This window comes from Dermacentor albipictus, chromosome 7 (genome assembly GCF_038994185.2).
Source record: "Dermacentor albipictus isolate Rhodes 1998 colony chromosome 7, USDA_Dalb.pri_finalv2, whole genome shotgun sequence".
In the NCBI taxonomy this organism is placed as follows: domain Eukaryota; kingdom Metazoa; phylum Arthropoda; class Arachnida; order Ixodida; family Ixodidae; genus Dermacentor; species Dermacentor albipictus.
This window is the reverse complement of record NC_091827.1, coordinates 59,803,111-59,826,257: the sequence shown is the minus strand read 5'-3', so window position 1 is coordinate 59,826,257 and position 23,147 is coordinate 59,803,111. Positions and strand designations below refer to the sequence as shown.

Below are 23,147 nucleotides of genomic sequence, written 5' to 3'. Positions count from 1 at the left end.
AAGGCTGGAAGCCTCACGCATAGGATTTCTTTTTTTTGCGGCATATATGGAGAACGCATTAAATGTTTATATTTTCTCTCCATAGCCCACGACTGCACAATCTACAAACGAGTCTTCTGCTGAACCCACAAGTGAGACGGGTGAGGAAAGCACAACAACGTCGTCCATCGACACAGCGAAACCGAGGCCGCTGACGATACGACTTCCAACAGCGAGTAAGTCGGAATTTCTCGTAATGTTCGGGAATTCACCGGCGATGCGGTTGATTATTAGGCTACGCTCAGGTTTCAAAATGATGCTTTTCTTATTGAACTATTTTATTTTCTCACACCGCGTATTTTGTAATTTAATATTTCGGGTACACCTGAAATGGCAAAGGTTAACTGAAACAAAATCTCAAGTGAGCGCAACGTGTTCGAAAGAGATATTATTATGGGCCACCTAAGAACATGCGGCGAAGCCGATAGGCTGAGAAATCATACTGCTTTTTTTTTCCAATTGAGAGCATTCAGTTGGCCACGGATGGATGGACTGATAGAGGCTATGAGCGTCCCCTTTGAAAGGGGGCAGTGAGTTCTGATGGCAAGCACCCCATAGCGGTGTGCCCTGAAAATTCGCGATGAAATATATACTCAGACCCAAAATTGAACGACTGTCAAGACAGCAGTATTACGTCTTCTCAGATTCGTGTTGCCTTTGGCATCAGGGAGGTTGTGTTGGGCAAACTGGAGCTTCCGAACAGTTTGGTAGTAAACGACTAGCAGATGTTATCGTCCCGGAAATGCTGCTCTGAACTTGCTCAACTCATCTTCAACGTGTAATTGATGGAGTACACAAGGGATACAATGACGAATGCGGCTACTTCAATCTACACAATATAAAATAGAATAAATCGGATGACATTCAAATGACAGGAACCTGCAATACTGAAATTGTTAATATCGTAAATCTGAAAGCGCTGCGTCAAGTTGTCCATACACTGACGCCTGGAGACACTTTAGATTTGTACTTTAGATTTGCGAATTGACCTGATGAAGTCTGCTCAACACGTGTGGTTACTAGGGATATGGGATCACCAAACTGTCGTGTCACAGACGTCACAAGCCTATGTGAAAATCAATAGAACGATGTAGAAACACAAAGAAGGGGACACCTAGGTATACTTAATGAAAAGTTAGAGGCGCATCTTGCGCTGTTTGAAACTGGAACAGAATGACACCGGGGAACGAATGTCAAAAAGAAACAGAGAAAACGAAATGGTAAACAAAGTAGAAATATTAGGATTACGTGAGGGGCTTGTCCGATCGCGGCAGGTCCCGGAACGCACACCCCTCCGCCTCCCCTGCCTTACCCCGAAAAAGAACCCTGGTTTTCAAAGACCTTGCGCCACCTAACATAAACATAGCCGACATCTATTTGCAAAAAAAAACTAAATTAAGTACGTCAAATCCCCGAAGGATAGAGTTGCTGAAAGGCACCTTTCCTAAAAGTACTAATGAATGAAATAATTTGTCTGCGCATGTTGTCAGTGTTGTGCCAAATGTCGTATTTTTCTCCCTGTTGAAGTTATTCTAAATTCCCCTTTTCTTTGACTTTTTGCCTTGCCTGTGTAAAAAATTGAATACTTCGATAGTGCTATAACTCTTGCTGTCATTTTTGTGCCTTACACGCTATTTAATGATTTAGTCTTGAACTGGGCCGTCCGCTGATGTGGAACACGAAACCAAATATGCTGTAATAAAGCCAGGGTCAAAGCTGAAGACAGTATATAGTAAACTGAGTCGATCCCGAGATGGTGGGGTCAAAAGTGGGCCGATCCTGGAGAAAGTGTGAAAATCTGGCCCCCGACCTCAATATGGTGCAACCAAACTAAGCGCCTCCCGGAGATTGGAAAAAGCGGTCGGGTGAGGTGGATTGTGGGAGTGTCCATGGTTTCGCGGGCGCGTAAGTCTATGAGACTGAGTATATAACAAAAAGTCACCGACGATTATGATATTCTGTAGTGCGAAATTTGAGGTAGCTCTATACGTGTTTTCATTTGGCGATACACTGAGGCAGAGAACTTGAGAGAGACATGCAGATGAGTGGGCAATCGTCGAAAATCTGACCTGCGAGTCAAGTGCGTCGGTTTTTATGCAAGACAGTCGAAGACTCCAGTGTAATCGCTGGTGTCGCGTGACTTCCTAAAAGTACTACACAGTTGGCGTCGCGCATACAATCGGATTACAAAACCGTTGCAAGCCATCACAGTCGAAACGAGCAGACCAAACAAGCGCGAGCGTGACCGGACGTGAGCAGTCGATTGTACGAAAGGAGCGGTCCGGCTGAGTATACGAGTACGCATCGAGCGGTTGGGTGGGTCCGCATGACACCGGTTTCTCGCGCCCACGTCACAGAAAGGGCCGCTCACATTGGTCTCCGCAGTTCGCGGCTCGAGTGTGATGTGCCGCTCCGCGTTCGCTCTTTTATCTTTCGCTGTGGTCGTTCGCTCGGTTACGCCGCCGACTCCGCCACTGTCACCGCCGACGCTCGCGGCAGAAACGGACGCATAACAGCTGCGCCCTAAAAGCACTCGTTGTGGGAATGTGGGGTGTTCGCACTCGTGTCACTTGGCTGAAAAGCACATTCTGAGAGGGGAGTAATTAGAAGCCTAGAAAGATTTTTTTCGGAGAAGACAGAATGTGGTAAAGATATGGATATATTTCTCTTATGTATGTAAGCAGAGAAATATCCGCTATTAAGTTTATCAGGATTCCTCATTTATGAAGCAACGAAATTTGATTCCATTGGATAGCTTATCTGTTCGAAAATGCTTTTTACTCATGCCAACGCCAATATTCGCGCGTACCTCGCTTATCGAGTAATCGAATTCGATTCCATTCCGCTATTAAGTTTATCAGGATTCCTCATTTATGAAGCAACGCAATTTGATTCCATTGGATAGCTTATCTGTTCGAAAATGCTTTTTACTCATGCCAACGCCAATATTCGCGCGTGCCTCGCTTATCGAGTAATCGAATTCGATTCCATTCAATAGCTTATCTGTTCGAAAATGCTTTTTACTCATGCAAATGCAAATGTTCACCCGTACTTCGCAGTTACAACGCCGGCGACATCTTCGCGGGCGACAACTACGCCGGTGACAACTACGCGGGTGAAAACTACTCCAGTGACTACTCCAGTGACTACTCCAGCGACAACTACGCGGGCGGCTGCAACGCCGGCGACAACTACGCGGGCGCCCGCAACACCGGCGCCAGCTACGCCTGCGACAACTAAGCCGGCGCCCTCAACGCCGGCGACAACTAAGCGGGCGGTCGCAACGCCGGCGACAACTACGCCGACACCCGCAACGCCGAAGGCAACTAAGCCGGCGCCCTCAACGCCGGCGACAACTACGCCTGCGCCCGCTACGCCGGCGACAACTACGCCGACGCCTGCAACGCCGGCGCCAACTAAGCCGACGCCCTCAACGCCGGCGCCAACTACGCCGGCGACAACCACGCCGGCAGCAACAACTACGCCGGTGGCGACAACTACACCGGCGATGTCAACTACGCCCAAAGCAGCCAAGTCAAATAGAACGACGCCTGCGACTCCATTGCTGTGCTCGGTGGGGACGCAGGCAGCGATCGCTCCGGTCTTCCCACCTGACGAGTCGTGCGACATCGTGATTTACACACACGTGCGCGTGGTAAACGGAACTGTGATCAAGTCACACGACGACATCAGCTACGGGGCATTCAGGAACGCCTGCAAGGCGTACCGGTATACCACGTGCGGCTTCTCTTTCGACATACGGTGAGTTTCCGCAACGGACGAAGCTTGGGGAGCCATCGGGAAGATTTCTCTTTGGATAGAAGAGAAAGCTCTAATTATGTAGTGCAGAAGCACTGTTATTTGTAAAGACGCAACAGGCACCGACTCAGACAGGCATAGCGGAGCGAAACTCTGGCTGGGAAAGACGCTGTAGTCCAGCGCTGGTAATTGACCGTTTGCGGTTCTTTATAACGCCACCCGAAGCAGTATGAGGGGCATCTTGACGCATACGTTTGCGCAGCGTATTACGCACTGCAGCCAACAAAAATATCTGCCGCGGTAATAGGAAAGAAGCATGGCTGAAAACCATACAGTGTGTAGACACAGATTCCACATTCGAATGCCGCATTTTCGAGTATTCATAATGGATCCGAAGACGCGAAGTGAAGCACCGAGCAAAATAGTGGGGAAGTTACGATGACATTTCGGGTCCCCTACGAGAGGCTTCTTCGCATTTAATTCAGTTAAAGAAACAGAGCGTGTTTGTTTCACTTTGCTGCGCACCTCCACTTCGCGTCTTTGGACAACCCGCATTTTGCCAGGTGGGTTTGGGCTTGGGTTTCACATTCGATTCGTATAAATATAATACTATTCGTACGCTCCGTACTTTAACATGCATGTAGAAGCGCGCCTGTTTCCTCCTCAGGTACCTCGAAAGTGAAGGCGCAAGCGACATATTTGGGAATGAGCAAATCAAGGACGACCTAAACACGTCAAAGCACGTCTACCGTGTGCATCACTACGGCATCCTGAACATCTACAACACGTCTGAAGCTGTCCAAAAGCAGGCAACTGAGAGCGCACCTCCTATACTCAAGGTAAGGGGCCGGTGCGTCCTTTCCGTGATCGCTATTTAGGGTGGAAATGGCAGGTGCAAGTCATGAAGCGAACGTTTCTTTGTCTAACTACCCATGGTTTGGCGTGACTGGCAGGTGTCTCACCGTATAGGTTAAGCGTACACTTATGACAAGTTGTCATGCAGGAAAACATAATGTGCAAGCCCCACGCCGATGTTGAAATGCATGGAAAGCAAAACTTCAGTGAAATGGTAATTTAAATTTTGTGGAAGAAAGTACAAAGCTTACAACTGTGTTCGTTTCCAGCTTAGGCAACGCTTCATGACGTGAAATATTTCCTTATTCACGACACGTCCACAAGTTAGCCATAATTCGAAAACGAAATTGGAAAGTTGTACAGTGTGAGACGTCGCCACAGTGATACCAGGGGGACGAAACCGACGCAAGATTTCCATGCGCAGGCACGCGAGACACATACCTGAATATATCAAACGATTTCTGCAGAGTGGCACATAGCTATACTAGAGGATCGGCCAAGAATGACCCATAGTCAATAGCCCATCTGTGATACTTACGCAACGTCATGACAAGCCGTACCAAATGTAATTCAAATGCCAGTCCTGGAATCACTACACCTACCCACATAACCCGGAATACCTTGTACCTATTGTATCCCCATAGCGCGGTGTGTTTCATTACGGCCGTATTTCTCTTTCCCATTATTGTTATTGTTCTTGTCCTGTGTTTACACGTATCTATTGCCTTATTTTAGCCATATACTGAAGTATTTGTATTCTATGCGTGAGACATTTCCAGGCCCTGTATTGACACTGCCTCTTCACTGTTTTCACAGAATACCATAACACCTGATTTTTCACGCTAAATTTCAAACCGAAATTCTCGCCTTCCTGTCCTCTTGCCCGACGTAGCATATCACTTTGCTTGTTAGCTAACAATGCAATGTCGTCTGCATAAAACAAACCTGGCAGCTACTGTTCCACTATTGTACGCGGCCGTTTGTATGAGATTATAAATATGATATTACTTCCCTCTAGCGCCCTTTCCATCTCCACCATGTACATCATAAACAGCAGTGTTGATAAAGGGCACCCCTGCCTGAGTCCCTTGTTGATGTCAACTTTCTCCTCGCCACTCATCCCTTTCCATTCAACACAAACGGTATTTTGTAGGTAGATCTCCCTGAAACGCTGTATACAGTCGTCGCCTAAGCCTTCCCTTTCCATAACATCCCACAAAATGGTATGGTATGCGTTGTCATACTCTCCTGTAATGTCCTAAAAGGACACATATAACGGTCTGCTTTCTACTCCTCATATTTCAGTACACTGAGTAAGGACATATAAGTTATCATCCAGACGCCTACATATTCTAAAAGCATCCTGAAGCTATCCTAAAATGCCATTATTCTCTGCCAATGCTTGCAGTTTTAATTTAATCGTCTGCATTGCTAACCTGTATACTACCGATGTAATGGTCAACGGACTATATGAGCGACTTCTTTCTTTGTCCGCCTTACCTTCAAAAATAATTTAATTCTGCTCTGTCGCCAACTGTCTGGTATTCGCCTATCTTTTATCATTTTTTCTACTGCGTTCAACAAAACTTATTTACTATTTGGTCCTAGTTCATTAGTTAACATAACGGGAACTTCGTCTAGCCCTGTGGCTGTGCGCTAAGGAATGTTCCATTCGGCTTTTTTCCAGTCGAAATTTATCAGCACCAGCTCCTTTTCCATCTGGTTTTCATTCACGCTCCTTTTTCCTCAAATACAACCTCAGCATTGCCTTGGAATGATTCGGCTGTTATTGTTTCGGTGTAGTTTAAGGCCGCGTCCCTTTCCAGTTTGTTTCCATCTTCTTCTAGGATGTGTTACTGTATTGTTCCATACTTCCCGCCTAATAAGTTTATGTGCTTCCAAAACATTCTAGGTTAGGCCTTTTTTTTTCTCGCGTATTTTTGACAACCGACGTTCATTTTCGCGTCTTATATTTGCTTGAACCAGTATTTGCACCATAATTTTTTTCTATTGGTGGATTTCCCCTTTTCTGGCTACTTCATCCTTGGGCAAGTGCGCTTATTATTTTTTTTTTTGCCTGCCTGTGCTCCCGGGTTACTTTCTGTCGTTTGGCGATCGCTTCTCGTATCTCTCTGTTCCACCAGCTTTTCGGTTTCTTTTTTTTCCTTCCCAACGAGCATGTTGCTTCTGTTTCCGTATTTCTGTCGTTATTACACTGAGAAGCTCACTGCATTCCCACTCCCTGTTTAGTCATTTGCGAAGTTTCTCAATTCTTGTGACTTGTGACTCTTCTGACTCTTGTAATAGTGCGCCGCAAGGTAACGCCACCTGGAGGAAAATGCAGGTAACGTCGAGCGAAGTGGGGATGGAGAAATGAGACGAAGCGTGGCGGAAGACTAAGGCACGCGGAGGCGCGATTTGTTGACCTTGGTTGACCTCCTCTAGCAGTTGCTAGGGCTTGTGTGAGGGCAGTCGAGGTACCGCGTTCGTCTCTTGAACGAGTAGCCGACCGCCTTGCGAGGAGGACGGAGTGCAACGAAAGAGGTGGCAGGCCGACCGCGAGTTCACCGACCCTTAAGTCATTGCCAAGCGCCGGGCACAAGCTGAACAAGTCCGGCGAAAGACGCGGGGTTCGAGTGACCAGGAGACTGCAGAGGAACGTGCCTGGTGGTTTGCGACAATGCGGGTGTATCAGGCAAGACGCCGTAGCTCCGAAACTTCTCAACAGCACAAAGCCCGCTTGGACGCCCAGCGCTGCGTCTTCAGAGAAGCCCGGAAGCGCCACACGGAACAGAATGCCCGGCTCCACACTGACGCCACAGAAGTCTTTAACAGACATTTCAGCAAGAACTCGTTTGGCCACGTGTGCAGTGTGCGTGCTCGTCTCCGGCATCTGCGAGGGATCGTGTCCGTCCACGAGGCGTGGGTTTCCGTGCCGGAGCAAGTTTTTCTCGAGGCTGACGTAACTGCCTCGAACTTTTGCAACACCTGCCAAGGTTCGCTCTGGAAAGGTCAGGTCCCGTCTTTCTTCACTCCTAGCGGGTAGGTGCATCGTGCCAAGCAACATCACTTGCGCAAGCTCAACATCGTTGCGGAGCGGCTTATATCCCCCGGATACTGTTTATGCAAAGTCGGTGGCTTCGCTGCAACGGCTCCACTACTACGGCATTCGGGGGTCGGTGGTGAATGCGCCCGTGGAAACGGATACTGCCGCGAGGAAGCACGGCAGCAGCAGCGAGCGAAGTGACTTTCGTGCTGTTTACGTTTCAACGCAAACTCAGCGGCGAGAACTCAGCGCCCATGCAGCTATGAGCCGTTGGCGCCCTCGGTACACTTGCATTCTTTATATGGCTTTCAAGACAATGCGCGCGCGACCCCAGAATACGCAGTTGCTGGTGAAGTTGCTGGCGCATGCTGGCGAAGCATGAAATACTTTTAGTTCCCGTTATCGGCGACCTTCAAGTGACCGTGAGTGAAAACCCAGAGCCGTTATCCGGGCACTCAAACGAGAACACGCGGGGAAGTTGCGAGAACAAAACGAGATCATGCGCACAACCAATAAAAATTGAAAAATGCGTGGTCTGGCCCTCAACCTTTTGTACAGGATCACGTTATATACATATGCTAGTTACCGCCCAAACAACTTGCAAAAAAAAGATTGCTTCCAAGTTGTTCCTAATGTTTGTTCACAATATCGCTCAAGCAGTAACCTTCAGTACGCTGAAGATTTGTTTGATATTTCAAACACTTATGCTCAAAAGGCAGGTAGAGTGCACCATACACTTCATTGTCATCTTTTGGCTCGTAATCCTGCGCTCTTTTGAACGCCAGTGGTCCGTGAGTTTCGCGGCGTACGTTTTCCGTGGCCTTGAGAGATGGCGCCACGCAGCGCGGCGCCTCTTGAGGCGCTTTTTTTATTCTGGCCGGGCAGTGTGCTTTGGCTCCGTGGCGTCTTTCGTTGCCTGTCTTGCCGCCTTCAGCCGGTTGTCTTCTAGCTGGGCAGCGTGCATATGAACCAGTGCAAAGTTTGACGTGGTGCTGTGTGGTGCGGCGGGGTGTGCCGGTGCGAATATGCACTACACCCATTTTAAGGCTGCGGTTAGCATTATCTCCAACCAATCTGCTTCGCCGTTTGGCATTTCATGCTAACATCTACTCTCAATTACGGGAGAGGCAGCATTTCTTTTTCTTCGCAATATTCCGTTAACCTCAAAAGACCTCACTCTTATTTTCAGCAATTTCGGAACCTTTTGGGTGAAGACAAACAGCAACACAAGGTCTTCGTAGGCGTTGGATTCTACTTCTACAACAGTACAACAGCCTGGGAGGACCTGGACTATTTTGGAGATACTGTCGCCACGTGAGTACGCATTCCAACAAATGCAAGCAGTCTGCCCTTTGGAAGTGCTTTGGTTTGCAAAATTGCCCAGTAAATGCGCAGATATCCTGTTACTGGGCTTTTTTCAGCCAATGCGTTACTCCTCATACAGTGCTTCTTCGTTACAAGGTTTTGCTCTTTTTCAAAGGCTTCATGCACGTGATTTCCCCTTAGCGATGCTATGAAGCCCTTATATGCGGAGAGTGTACAAGAGCGCTATAACGTAAAACTATTCCCATTTTCTATTCCAATTCTGCTATCAGCCCTCCACGATTGGTCAAAAACTTTTTCGGCCACCTCCACTTCACCTGTCTGTCACGCGACGTCACAAAAACCGCGATAACTCCCCACCTGATATGATGTGTACACACTGATTATGCATGATTTGACAGAAAAAAGAAAAACAGTAATTTCTGATTCGACGCCTTTTCGCCATTAGCCCTCGGCTATTGGTCAAAAGTTTTCGGGCTGCACCCACTTCACTTGCCTGTCACGCGCCGTCACAAAACCGCAAAAATTTACAGCGTCAAAGTGACGTGTACGCGTGAAAGATGCATTAATGTGTCGAGAAAAAAAACTGAATTTTTTTTCGGAATCCTCACAGGCTGCCCCATTCCGAAAGGATTGAAAGATGGCTGCCGCCGATCGCTCAGGCACTGGCTACTCGAACCTGCCAGAGAGCATGGGTTTATTTGCGTACGACAAAGCTTTTTGCGTGGCCGTGTAACGTTTTCGAGCACTTTCGGCACGTTTACGACCGCGGTCTGCCAACTCTTCTTTATTGATAATCCGTTTTCAGCGTCATTCTTAAGCTTCCGTTGCATGCCGCCGCGATTCTCGACCAGCCACCGCAAGCTAAGTGCGGGAAAGCGGACCAATCGCAGACGCCGGCACCACCCTCTTCATCCGGTTATCGATTTTCAGTGCACTGGCTCTGCCCCATCGAATCCCTCACAACCTGAGCGTTCTCCTCGCCTCTTGTCAGCCAATTAGATACTACAAGCCGCTCAGTGTAGGCAACGTCATTCGTTTTTCAAGCAAACAAAAGTGACCTCCTATGAAAGAGGGGAGCATTTCATTGGTTTGTTCAGACAACTGAATGCCTGTGGCTGACCGCCCGATACTTGCGTCACCGGTTACGCAATGTTGACGACAGGAGATTGGAATAAAAACATATTGGAATAGCTTTACGTTATACGGCCCCAAGTTTACGCTTAAGGTATCGTCATTGTCCTGGGTTCATGTGTCGCTCGAGTTTTATGTCAAAGGATTTATGTCGAAAATCAGCTGCGCCGCTGCAGGGACGCAGGTGACTTTCTAAAAAACGTCCATCATTGAGTGCTTCGAAGAAATGAATGCTGCCCTTGACAATAAATATTAAAGGTCTGTACAAATATTTTTCGACTAATCACACTTCTCCATTTCTGGGAATATAGGTGCTAACACGCAACGCCATAATGGCAACCCTACGGCGTAGCTGACGCTTACCCCATGACCTGCATATGCATTGTAGCCAGTGTGGTTGCGCTGCCTTGGCGTACACATTAAAACTACTAATACAGAAGCACTAAAGAGAGCCAGAGTCTGCGTTAGCTACTAGGTAGGGCGTCGAGCTGGAACACTGCGCAGCCTTTTTTTTTTCCCCTCGGCTCAATGCGATGACTTTCCTCATCACTCGCTGTCACTTGTGCCGCCTCAACGCGCTCTGTTCCCTGCAGGTTCGATGTGGACATCCTGGTTGTAATGAGCACAGTTGTGACATTCCCGAGCAAAGCGGAATGCTTAGCAATGCCAGTCAACGCCTACGACAGTGCAAACGATTATACCCCTACCCTAGTAAGTATATCCACGTTTTTTTTTTTCAGCAATACGTGTGAACAAAATGAGTGAAAAATATTCCTTAAAATGTTTTTTCACACACTTCCGTGTAGAGGAAATCGGTCAAAAAAATTGTTGAAATCCGCAACGTGAGCTTGTTGTTACGTCGTTATAAGTGGCTTTAGACTTACCGCGAAGTTATAAAAAGAAAAGCACAAACGAAATGCAGGCCCACAGACTCTCCGATGTACTTAAACAATAACTACATTCGGTGCCTGAAAACTACTCTTGCTTTTCTCGCGAGGTGTCGCACTAACAATAGACTGCGATGTTAACTATAGACTGTTATGGACAATAGACCAAGTTATGCGTGCGTAGATTGAGCACTGCATGCACTGCTGCACACTTCGAGTGGTTTGTGCTCGAAGAAAAGAAAAAAAAAGGCTTGCAATGCAGTAGTCGTCGTTTGCGTCGGAAGGGCAAATACAGAAGCTCTACCGAACATTGAACGCTATACTGATTAGTATATAAGCATAAAGCGTTTTACTGATCAGCATAAAAGTACAAAACGTTATACTGATTAACATAAAAGCAACAGCCTTATATTCGTTAGTGTGAAAGTATAAAACCACACTGATTCGTATAAAAGTGTAAAACGCATTGCTGATTAGTATAAAAGTATTAAAGGTTATACTGATTAGTATCAAAGTATAAAAAGTTACAGTGAATAATATAAAAGCACAAATCGTTACACTGGTTACAATAAAATTATAAAAGGTTATATTCATTAGCATGAAATATAAAGATTGTACTAATTAGTATATAAGTATAATACGTTATACTGCTGAGTATACAAATATGAAACGTTACACAGATTAGTATAAATGTATAAAACGTTATACTCAATATCACGTGAACCATAAGATACCAAGCTTGGCAAAAAATAAAGCAGCAGTATGAGCAAACTCTTTGAAACAGCTCTAATCATTCAGCTGAGGTCTCTGGGTATGGGGAACCAGCGCTGGCCAGGAGGCGCTACGACATTTTTCATGCGTTACTAAAATATGCTGAAACCGTCCGATAGGGAGGCTACGAAGATGGCACGACATATTTAGCGATAAGAAACGTGCGCCTGTATCAATGTTTGTCTAGCCCGATGCGGCCAGCCAAGTTCTGTCTATGGCCATGCGCGCTGCGTAGAGCGCATGCGCTGCTACGTCCTAGCACGTCGGTTCCCTGCCGTTTGAGGAGCCGTGAAAAGTGTGACTCAAGACAATCGGTGAATTTGCTGACACGAAATCACTGCGTGTGCTACTGGAAACTGTGTCTACCGCTCGCTAGGCTGTGTGTTACGGCGCTGCTGTCGGCACGCGAAGCTTCAGCGCTGGTTGCCCATAGCTGTTACGAGAATGCTAAATACGGAATTTGCGAGCCATGATGACGCATAAAAGAGGGACTTGTCGTTGCTTGGGCAATGGGGGTGGGGGCAGCGGGGGATACCGATGATATATCCTGCGAAATTTCGCAGTATGACGCCTCCGTTATCATGGCCAAGAAAAAGTTCTCGAGACCGGCGCTTATCGTGGCCTTCGCACTGCAGATGGGCGTCATGGTTTACAAGTTCGCTGATAAGCCCGCGAGCGCCAATCGCGCCCTGTACACGCCGTGCACCGATTTCGAAATCTCCGACTACTCTCAGGCAAGTCTGTCCTCCCGAATCCGGTAATTCGTTGGCGCTTTAGGGACATGTCGACTCAGTCCGCGCGTCCGTCACTCGTATGCAGCAACTAGCGGCACTAATAGACTTCTTTGCCATTGTAGGTGGCACGTTGCGATTATCGATACGAAAATGGATCACGGAGATCTTTTTTTTTTCTGTGATTGGAGACATTTGACAACTTGTAGACTGACCCTGTTTTGTCGTTGCGCACACAGCATTTGACGGGTTTGTTGTGGTGTTTTTTTTTATTATTTTGTTCTGTTCACAAACAGAGGCCGTGCAAGGCTTTCGCTTTTGCTTTCGAAACTGGAGGCCAAGCTTAAGTTGGTGACACAGACAGCGGAGAGTTTCTATAGTGAACCATTAGAGAAGCTAGCGCATTTAATTATTTCCGGCACTTCATTTTTATTCGAGCGAATCGCAATATTTTATGTCGAGCCTATAACCCACCTATATATGCTCGGCCAGCTTGACAGTCGATTTTTTCCGTAAAATCAACGATTAAGTGATCGAGGCATGATGCGCCTGTCCGTTCCATGAATAAAGAAAACTAATTAAATTGTACACAGCACACCTGAGGGGAAAAAAACTGCAATATCCACTGCAAAAATACTGGACAGGAAGTTTGCAGTGGCCGCAGCCTGATAGCTGCCACGGCATGTGGGCGATACGATTTAAATTCGTGGTGGCTGCCAGATACTGACCTATTTTTTTTTCAATTCCTTGTGCAGTGACGTCAATTTAACCTCGTTAACAGTACGTCGGATGTGCCTGCACAAACATTTTCTAGCACACAAATCTATCATACGTTGCCCTCTATAGGCTGTCATTGTTAGAAAACGTTCTTCCCAACAACCCGGGTAGGCGGCTCTCCAACGCTCCCGTAATATACTCGATTTTCGCACGTGTAACACAAGTAGGACCACACCGCAGCCGTACGGCAAAAACATTAAAAAAATAAACACCGGTTGGTATTGCGATAACGTAGCTCTCGTTGCACGTATCGCAACCTATGCTACTTCGGTCATCTATAGACGCGCTCGAAGTTGCTAGCGGCATCTCTACAAAGAGAGACAGTGGAATCAGTGCCGCAGCTCCATGTCTTTGTACACATCCACAAGGAGAAAATGATGCCATGTGTCGTTACAATATTATGGCAACGCTGGCGATTCAATGACGATGCCAGTTTTGGGCAAAAGAGCCGCGGATATGCATCTGCTCATACAAAGCGGCGTCAGTCTTGCTCTGAGCGCTCGTAATTTGAGGCAACGGTGTCTGGTGAACCGTGGTTATTTTTTTTTTTTTTACAGTGAATAGCTTTCTTAGTCGTTCTCGTCCGTTTTCGTGGTTGCTCAGTGAACGGAGGTCGGTGCTCGGACTCGACATGGAAAATTTCGTTCATTCAATAGCTTGTTCATTCGTTCGTCAGTTATCAGGCCATTCGCTTGCGTTGACAATCATCGTCGATGTTTTGGGCAGAATTTTTTTGGCTTCCTTTTTCTGTGTATTTCTGCAGGAAAATGCGACGCCTAATCCCACATGGTTGCGTGGCTACAATATCCCATTTTCCCATTCCAATATCCCATTTCAGAGCTGCAGAGAATCTGCAAAACCAGCAGTACGAACCTCACGATGACCTCCTTACTATAGCGGTTGCAAAGGGACAAAAATCTGCGGTCGTTCACTAGGTCACTTTGCATTAATTGCCGCTTTTAAGTATTCTGATTCACAGACATACCTATGTTGAATTGTCGAGAAATGTTGCTTTATTTTGTGTTTTACCAGCAGCTGCACTTTTACTGAAACGTTGTGCGCTGTCACGTGGGTCACAGTACGCGCTGTCACGTGGGTCACATAACGCGCTTAGTGTTTAGCGCGATTCATGAACTCTGCCAAGAACCAACTCGCCTAAACCAAGGTAAAGCCACTGCGAACATTTAGGGCGAAGTGAGGGATCCCGCTGTGGCCCCACGCGGTTATTTATTGATAGCAGATCGCTTTCGCCGCTGCCATGACGTAACTCCTTTGGTAACGCTGCCTGATCGAACATGTTGTGCGCATGTTTTGCGTCTTTCCTTGTGGCACTCTGGATGCATGTTCTTGGGAGTCGGCTCTACTGCAATGTTTGATCTCGCCGATCTGAAGACCCTCAAATCCGCAACCCCCAACAAAGCCCAAAGGATACGTCGAGTCACGTCGAAAGGTGGAAATGCGAGAAGACGATACTGTAAAGCTCGTACAGGCCTTAGTGGTTAGTCTAATCACGTATGACTTACCATTTCCTGAACAAGGAGGAAGAAACGCAGGCCAACACGATGATCCAAATCGCCCTCAAAGCAGCCCGGGGCCTGCCTAACTCTACCTCCACGGAGCGCAGGCCACTCTGATGCGACAGAGGGAATCCTGTGAAGCCTGAGGTTCACAGGATTCATAGACCGGGCAATATTGGCTCGACTCAACCTCCCAGCATAACCCAATTATCTCACTGAACAGACCATACCTATCCTTCGTTCAGTGAGATCCAAAACTAAGGGGACAGAAATGTAACTCTCGACCAGTGTGCGAGAGACAGCACGTGCTCGAAGAGGCGGTGCTGGTGCTCTAGACCACAAGGTTACTGCAGCTAAAATAGAAAAAAAAGTTGGCGTGAGATGTAGATGTTCTATACTTGCGATATAACGGGTTTTACATGCAGCTGGCATTATCTATATTTTGCCATTCTTACACAACGTTCCAGGCATGCCAGGTGCAAGAGACGATCCTCGACCTCGAGAAGTCGGCCATCGGCCTTGCCAGCCAGCCGCAAACTCAGCGGGTGGTGCTGCAAACTTTCGACACGATCAGCCTCATGAAGAGCAAGGTGACTTGCTTGGGCCAAAAAGTCTCTGTATAGAAGGCAATGTGACCGGCATCGTACGCTAGGCCGTATCATGCGTGCATAGGTGCTTGGGTCATAGTGGGCGCACGTTAAAATGAGCAACCGTCACACCATAGCTGTTCATCTCAGCGCCAGGGCTACGTCTATATCTATACGTTAATCAGAGGTCCTACAAAGCCCGACCGTAAGAAATCGCCATGAAGTTGTTTCAACCGTGCCGAAACTGCAGTCACGAGAAAGGGTGTACACAGATTTACAAAAAAAAATGATACGATTGCGTTGACGAGAACCCTGAAAACACCAATAAGGCTTAAAATGGCTGCCTGCTCAGTTCATCCATCGGCGTCAGCAGCTCACAAAATTAGACACACTTTAGCCCCAAAACGAGCGAGACAGACACATTCCTGCCCGACTGAGTATTTCATTTTTAGCACAGAAAATAAAGGCAAGAGTGAAACACACAAAATGCACAATGCGTTTTGTGTGTTTCAGTCTCTTCAAGTTTTGCGCTAAAAAAATATAAGAGTAATGCTTTTCCAACTAGCCCGAAGCAACGCCCTTCATAATGCAGTCTAGGTGCACGTTAAGGAAGCCGAGGTGGTCAAAATTTCTGCAGTCCTCCACTACGGCGTGCCTAATAATCAGAAAGTGGTTTTGGCACGTCAAACCCCATAATTTTTTTTCATAATGTAGTCGACAATCAGGTGACAGAAAGTTGGCATCTGTGGCCAGTACCCGCTACAAAATTCCCTGTAACGCTAACCAGACACCGGCAAAAACGACAAGTCAACTGATCAAGCGTACTCACCATATGAAGCAGTTTTCCGGTGCACTATATCACTTGTTGCTATCTGGATTGTCCGCCTAGGGTTAATATTGCTACGGGATAGTATTTCCAATGACGAAGAGCCGAGCAGTAAGAAGACAACGACGACGATTAGACGCTGGCGCGGGCTGTTGCGTCTTGGCCAAGCGCAGGGTATTTTCTTATAAATATACTTGCACATAGCTTTTCGTCTGCGTCTTCCTACGTAACATATCTGGTGGAGGTGGACGTTACCTGTACCTCGTCACGGAGCTTCGCAGTGGACGGTACGTCTAGCCTTCCTTCATGGCTCCCGGCGACAACCCGACTCCACCTGCTCTGACACCTGCTGCCACCTCGACGACCTACATCACTCTCCCTGCTCCCCGTGATCCTGGCGTATTCTCGGGCAAAGATGGGGAAGAAGTCGATGACTGGATCAGCCTGTATGAACACGTCAGCAACAAAAACCGGTGGGGCCCTCCTATTATGCTCGCCAACGTAGTCTTTTACCTCAGTGGCACACCCAGAGTTTGGTATAGCACGCACGACGATGAGCTCACCAGTTTGGATTCACTTAAGGCACAGCTTCGAGACTTGTTCGGCAACACCTACGGTCACCAACTTGCCGCGCAGAAGGCGCTTTCCGGCCGTGTGCAGACGTCAGCAGAGCCCTATGTCACGTACATTCAGGACGTCTTGGCTCTGTGCCGCAAAGTTGACACCCACACGACTGAGTCCGACAAGGTTGCCCACATCCTCAAAGGCATTGCCGATGTCGCCTTCAACTTGCTCGTTTGCAACAACGTAGCGACGGTGGATGCAGTTATAAAAGAGTGCCGCCACCTGAAACTCGCTAAAAGCCGACGTATCGACCAGCTGTTTGACCGTCTGCTCAACACCCCAGCGACATCTTCCTGTGCCGACACTCCTCGTCCCAACAACACTGCCGATGTTACCAGGATCGTCCGGCGTGAGATCGAGGCCGCCTATCCAGCTGCCTTCGACTCCAGTCCCACCAACACATCTGCAGTCACGGTCTCACTGATCCAGGCAGTTGTCCGTCAAGAGTTCGAAAACATGGGTCGTCACACCATCTGCTCGGCCCATCGTCCTGATACCCGCCCGGCTTCTTCGATTCCGCCCCGTCCCGCATCTTCTTACCCACCACGTTCCCGCAACCCATCTGAATGGCGCACTGCGGACGACAAGCCCATTTGTTTCCACTGCCATCGAATCGGGCAGATTTCTCGGCACTGTCGCAGTCGCCGTAGTTCCCCGACCCGGCCTACTTATACTCCCTACTATCGCCCCCCAGGTGGCCCTTCTCGTCCTTATGCCACACGCTCCGATAACGCCGCCGCTGATACTCCTGCACCGAACCGCTCCTATTCCCGTTCGCCTTCGCCCCAACGATGACAACCTCGCTCTCCCCAGCCCCGTTGCACCTATTCGCCGACTTCCTTCGGACGCCGCTCCCAGTCAGAAAGCCAGACGATGCAGCGCCTCGAGGTGACGCTGCATAGCTCCCTACGCCGCCAAATCCTCTACTGACGTTGCCCAGTCATCTGAACCTTCTTGACGTGCACGTCGACGGTGTTTCTGTGTCTGCACTCACAGACACTGGGGCGCATTTGTCCGTAATGAGCGCTGACCTTCGTAACCGGCTCAAGAAAATTATCACGCCCGCCACGACGCCTGTTGTCCGTGTCGCCGATGGCGGAACAGCCCCCGTAATTGGTATGTGTACCACCCGCGTCTCCTTCGCCGATAGCTAAACAATCATGCTATTCACAGTCATCGCTCACTGTCCCCACGACATATCCTCGGCTTAGACTTCCTCTCCGCGCATATTGCTCTCATCGAGTGTTCTGCCAGTACTCTCCGCATTGACCTGCCTGTTCTGGATCCCGCTGAACCACGCCCCAGTCGCCTCAGTTCCGTCGACTTCGTTCGCTTGCCACCTTCGGCACTGACCTACGTTGACCTAGTGTCTTCCCCATCAGTCCCCGACGGTCACTACATCGCGGCTCCTATGCAAGACGTCCTCCTTACACACGGGATCACAGTACCTCACACAGTTTTATCTATTACGGCGAATTGCGTCTGCCTGCCAGTGGTCAATTTTGCCTTGACGACCCAAGTGCTGCCACGCGGCATGTCTCTGGCCCAACTTTGCTCATTCGAGGATCACTCTGTAGCATCGATTTCAGTAGACGACAATTCAACCGATCCTCCTCTATCATCGCAGTCGGCAACTTGTACCATCGCCAACTTACAGAAAATGATTGCACCCGACATGCCGTCCGAGCACGCTCGTGCGCTCTACCGCGTTCTGATTTCCTACCAAGATATTTTTGACTTTAACGATCTTCCTTTGGCCCAAACAACGGCTGTTAAACATCGCATTAATACCGGAGATGCCCCTCCTATTCATCGCCGCCCGTATCGAGTATCACCGGCTGAGCGTCAAGTGATTCACACCGAAGTTCGCAAAATGCTTGCGAAGAACATTATTGAACCGTCATGTAGTCCATGGGCGTCACCTGATGTTCTGGTAAAAAAGAAGGATGGCTCATGATGCCTTTCCGTGGATTATCGGCAGCTTAACATGGTTACCAAAAAGGACGTGTATCCCCTACCACGGATTGATGACGCCCTTGACTGTCTCCACAGTGCTCGCCATTTCTCCTCTACTGACCTTCGCTCCGGCTATTGGCAGATTGCCGTGGACGATCTCGTAGCAATATAATTATAACGTTGCGTGGTGTCACTTCACGGAACTTGCCTATATCCATGCTGGGAATAAAACGAAAAGCCTTGGCATGGCTCCAAAATGAGCGTCGTAGATGCACGAAAACAGTGAGTTACACCGAAAGGACCGCAACTTCGTTTATTCATTTATTTTTTATTTATTTATTTATTTATTATTTTTATTTATTTATTTATTGTACCTTCAAGGCCCGAAGGCGTTACAGAAGGGAGTGGAACGAAATACAGATCATGTGCAGATAACAGGGTACAATAATAACAAAAAAAGTAGAAAGTGCGGAATAACAAAAGTGTTCATCAATAGTAGTTCTAAAAGCAGGTGTATCGGTCATGTTAACAATTGAGGCTGGCAGACGATTCCATTCATTGGTAGTTTTAGGAATAAATGAATAAAAAGATAGGTTCGTGCGACAGTGTGGAACGCTCAATTTATGCCGATGGTCAATACGAGATGATATATATGCAGGTTTGGACAAAAGTTCTTTTTAATTCCGGATTGTAATAATAAATTTTGTGCAGCAGTGATAAGCGAGCTAACTTCCTGCGGGATGAGAGAGGAGGGATCTTTAGGGTAGCCTTCATAGATGTCACGCTTGATGTCCGAGAATAGTTAGCAAGAATGAAACGCGCGCTACGACTTTGTATAGATTCTATTGCATTTGTTAAGTGATCCAAGTCAGGGTCCCATACAGAAGAGGCATATTCAAGCTTAGGACGTATTAGTGTTTTGTATAGAAGTAGCTTTAAGTTAGTGCGTGCCATAGAGAAATTGCGACGGAGGTAACCAAGCGTACGGTTAGCATTGTTAGTGATGTGGTTTATGTGTGTTTGCGAGGAAAAATTAGATGTTATGTGGACACCTAAGTATTTATAGGAACTGACTTCTTCGAGTACAGAGTTGTTTAAGTGATAGTTGGATATGCTAGACGAAGCAGTATTGCGGGAAATCCTCATTAGTTTGCAATTTTGGCTGTTAAGTCGCATTTTCGAAGTGTCTCACCAGTTCGTTACCTTGTCTAGATAAGGTTGTAGTTATAGAGCGTCAGAATCTGATGATATTACTCTGTAAATGACACAATCGTCTGCAAATAACCTTATGGAGGACGCTACACAGTTAGGCAAATCATTAATATAAATGAGAAAAATTGGAGGACACTTAAGCTTCGCCTTCAAGAGTGGGACGCGACAGCGTTCCCGTCGACCCGCCAAGGGGTATAAGACAATGCGCTATGGCACAGCGATCACTTACGATGCGCCCCGCATCGGACTTAGCGCCCACCTATCACGCGGTGAGCGTCGAGCAACGGAGCGTTCGCCGCGGCAACGAAACGTGCGCCTGAGCGAAAGAAACGAACCAAAGAACTCGGTGTCTCGGAGGGGAAACGGCCTACGCCAGCCAAACGTCGTGATCGGCACGCGCAGAGAGATAGATAGTAATCTAAACCGGAAGCACGGCGAAGCGTCTTCAGGGGAGAGGGAGTCCCGCGACGCGCCTGGCAGCGGTCCCAATGCGCGCGCGGCGCGCCTCCTGTCGGGGCAGCGCCGTACATTGAGAGGAGGGGGTCTTCTGTGTTTGCCGCAAGATGGCTCTGCGTGTGCGGAAAGCGCAGAAGAAATTCAGCGGAAACGCACTTCGCAACTCGTGTAATTGTGACTTCTGTACGTTACATGTTCATAATTACCGATATACACCGCAGTATAACTTTCCACGGCTCGTTTCGAAGGCAACACCGCATTCACTAGAGGCGCGTTTGCACCGCTTGGAAGCATCGAACTCGTGGCTGAGTGGTAGCGTCTCCGTCTCACACTCCGGAGACCCGGGTTCGATTCCCACCAGGCCAATCTTGGAAGTTGCTTTTTATTTATGAAGCGCCTGCCGTGATTTATCGCTCACGGTCAACGCCACCGACGCCGACGACACCGGCTTTTCTGCGACACGAGCTCCTTAACGCTATCGCGTTAAAATGGAAGGAACTTCAAACAGGACGTTGCGGCACTCCGGAACTGACAGGACAGCGCGAAGAGTCAAAATTGTTAGGTGAGACAAATTGTGTTCTGTTGGACACGAAGTGTTCCATCCATAAGATAATATTACGGTCAATGTTAAGTGCATTTAGTTTGAGACAAAGTAATTGGTCAGAGACGAGACCAAATGCTTTAGAAAAGTCTAAGAAGATGGCGTCAATGTGAAATCCATTATCCAACGCGGCAGAGATGTCATGTGTAAATGAAATAAGTTGAGTATCACAGGAAAACAATTTACGGAACCCATACTGACGAGATGAAAAAGATGAATTTGTTTCTAGGAAGTTGATGAGATTAGTGTATATTATATGCTCTAGAATTTTGCATGGCACACTTGTTAGAGAAATTGGCCTGTAATTTATAAGTGAATGCACGTGGCCAGACTTAAATAATGGAACCACCTTGCCGACTTAATCTGCCACGTTATCTCTCGTGAAGAATTGACATGAACCTAATCAGCAGTTTTATTGTTGTGTACCCAACCCCTTCTTGTTGTCGGTTCTGGTTGCGCTGGCGTCAGAATTGGAACAGCGTGACATGCTAGTCTGCGAAAACTCGTGTCTGTTCCCGTTGGCCTTGTTAAAGTGGACGCGCAATACAGTGTCACCCCGTCTATGATGACATCATTCTCGACAAAAGGTCACGGGTACGACCGCAGGTTACGCCGTGGAGCTTCAGCGAAGCAGAAGGCAAAATTTCTTGCCCATATCTTCCTGCTGCAAGTCAAACTCATCACGGGATCTTTAAAAAAAATCGTCAGATTCCACGCGTACGGGTTGAATCGGTGATAGAGGAAGCATTTTTTTATAATCTCTTAAATTTGTTCACTTAACTACTACTTCACTTCTATGTAACTCAACGGTCCTCCGTCAATGCTTGCTCTGTTTTCATTTTGTTCATTTCTTTTTGCACAACCGACTGCTCCACACCCGGCAGCATTTCGCTGTAGCCGAGTTCAATTTCCTTTTGCCGATTTCTGCACTTCTTGCATCTTGTTCTGATAACTTATTCAGGTGCCTTGCCAATGGCGCACACCTGTTCGGGGAGGTTGACCAAGAATGTTTAAATACCCAGTGCCACATGCCCAATTGCACTTGCCTAGTTGCCCAGAGGTTGTCTACTCAGGCATGTAGAGATACTCAGCGGCATTTAATCAGTGGCACATAGCCAGCGACACAAGTTTTATATTCTGCAAGAAACTCTGCACAGTAACGCACGTGTCAAACCCCTGGTTGGTAAGAGTCGGGGATGCACCTTTCGCTTTTACAAAAAGAAATTATTCTGGTGTCTCAGGTTGCTCAGGCAAGAGTTGAACACGCCTCCGTTTCGTCTTCCCAGGCGACAACCATACTGACGCAGCCCAACGTGCGGAACAAGCTCACCTGGTTGCTGCTCAACGTTGACTTGACGGACTCAACGAAACGCTGTCTCAAGTCGGGGCCCTTTGAACGCGTCAAAGAGTTCAGCGACTTTCACTACCAGCACGCACAGATTGCTAAGCGTTAGCCACGCGTGCTGTTGATGCGACAAATGCGCAATGGCCTGCTGGTGTCGCACTTATTGCGTACGGTCGTGAAACCTGTCCGTGGGACGGAGTTTGTTTGCTCGCCCCACGGGACCAGGCAAAACAATAAAAACGATTTGATATTTTTTCCCAGCTAGCAGTCCTCTCTTCGCTAACGCATGCGGTAAAGAAAAAGAAAGAAAATCGCGGTCAAACCATTTTTACCCTTTTGCTCATTCTTTTTCCACCTTTTTGTGTTGGCCTTGTTCGTAACTTATTCGGAAAAAAAAACATCACTTTGTCAACCTAAAATTAAAAATCCACTTAATCAACAAAAACCTCACTAAAATGCTCTAAAACACGTGACCTTTTGCTTGGGTACAAACCTTGTCCTGCAATCCTGGTCGCAATCGCACGTTATTTTGTGAAGGCGCTCATTGTGGCGAGGTGTCGTTAAACATCCACAACGATGACGTTAACCACACTTGATGCTTGTTACCTCTTCAAGGGCCACGGCACCGAGTCGGTCGCTGTGGCAGCTGTGTTTGCAACACGCAACACTGTGCGCTGGCTCACGTCGTTATTTATCTCCGC

The 23,147-nt window shown here is 47.7% G+C and overlaps 1 protein-coding gene across 1 annotated transcript in view; it reads left to right on the top strand.

Moving 5' to 3' along the window:
• LOC135912629 (location of vulva defective 1-like) overlaps nucleotides 1–22,706 on the top strand; it is a 34,773-nt gene extending 12,067 nt beyond the window's left edge. The window contains exons 5-11 of the mRNA XM_065445119.1: nucleotides 86–215; nucleotides 3,099–3,801; nucleotides 4,466–4,637; nucleotides 8,889–9,013; nucleotides 10,750–10,867; nucleotides 15,307–15,429; nucleotides 22,388–22,706. Of these exons, the coding sequence (XP_065301191.1) occupies nucleotides 86–215; nucleotides 3,099–3,801; nucleotides 4,466–4,637; nucleotides 8,889–9,013; nucleotides 10,750–10,867; nucleotides 15,307–15,429; nucleotides 22,388–22,555 (1,539 nt within the window). The 3' untranslated portion in view covers nucleotides 22,556–22,706. The remainder of the gene's footprint in view (nucleotides 1–85; nucleotides 216–3,098; nucleotides 3,802–4,465; nucleotides 4,638–8,888; nucleotides 9,014–10,749; nucleotides 10,868–15,306; nucleotides 15,430–22,387) is intronic.
• The last annotated feature ends 441 nt before the right edge of the window (nucleotides 22,707–23,147 follow it).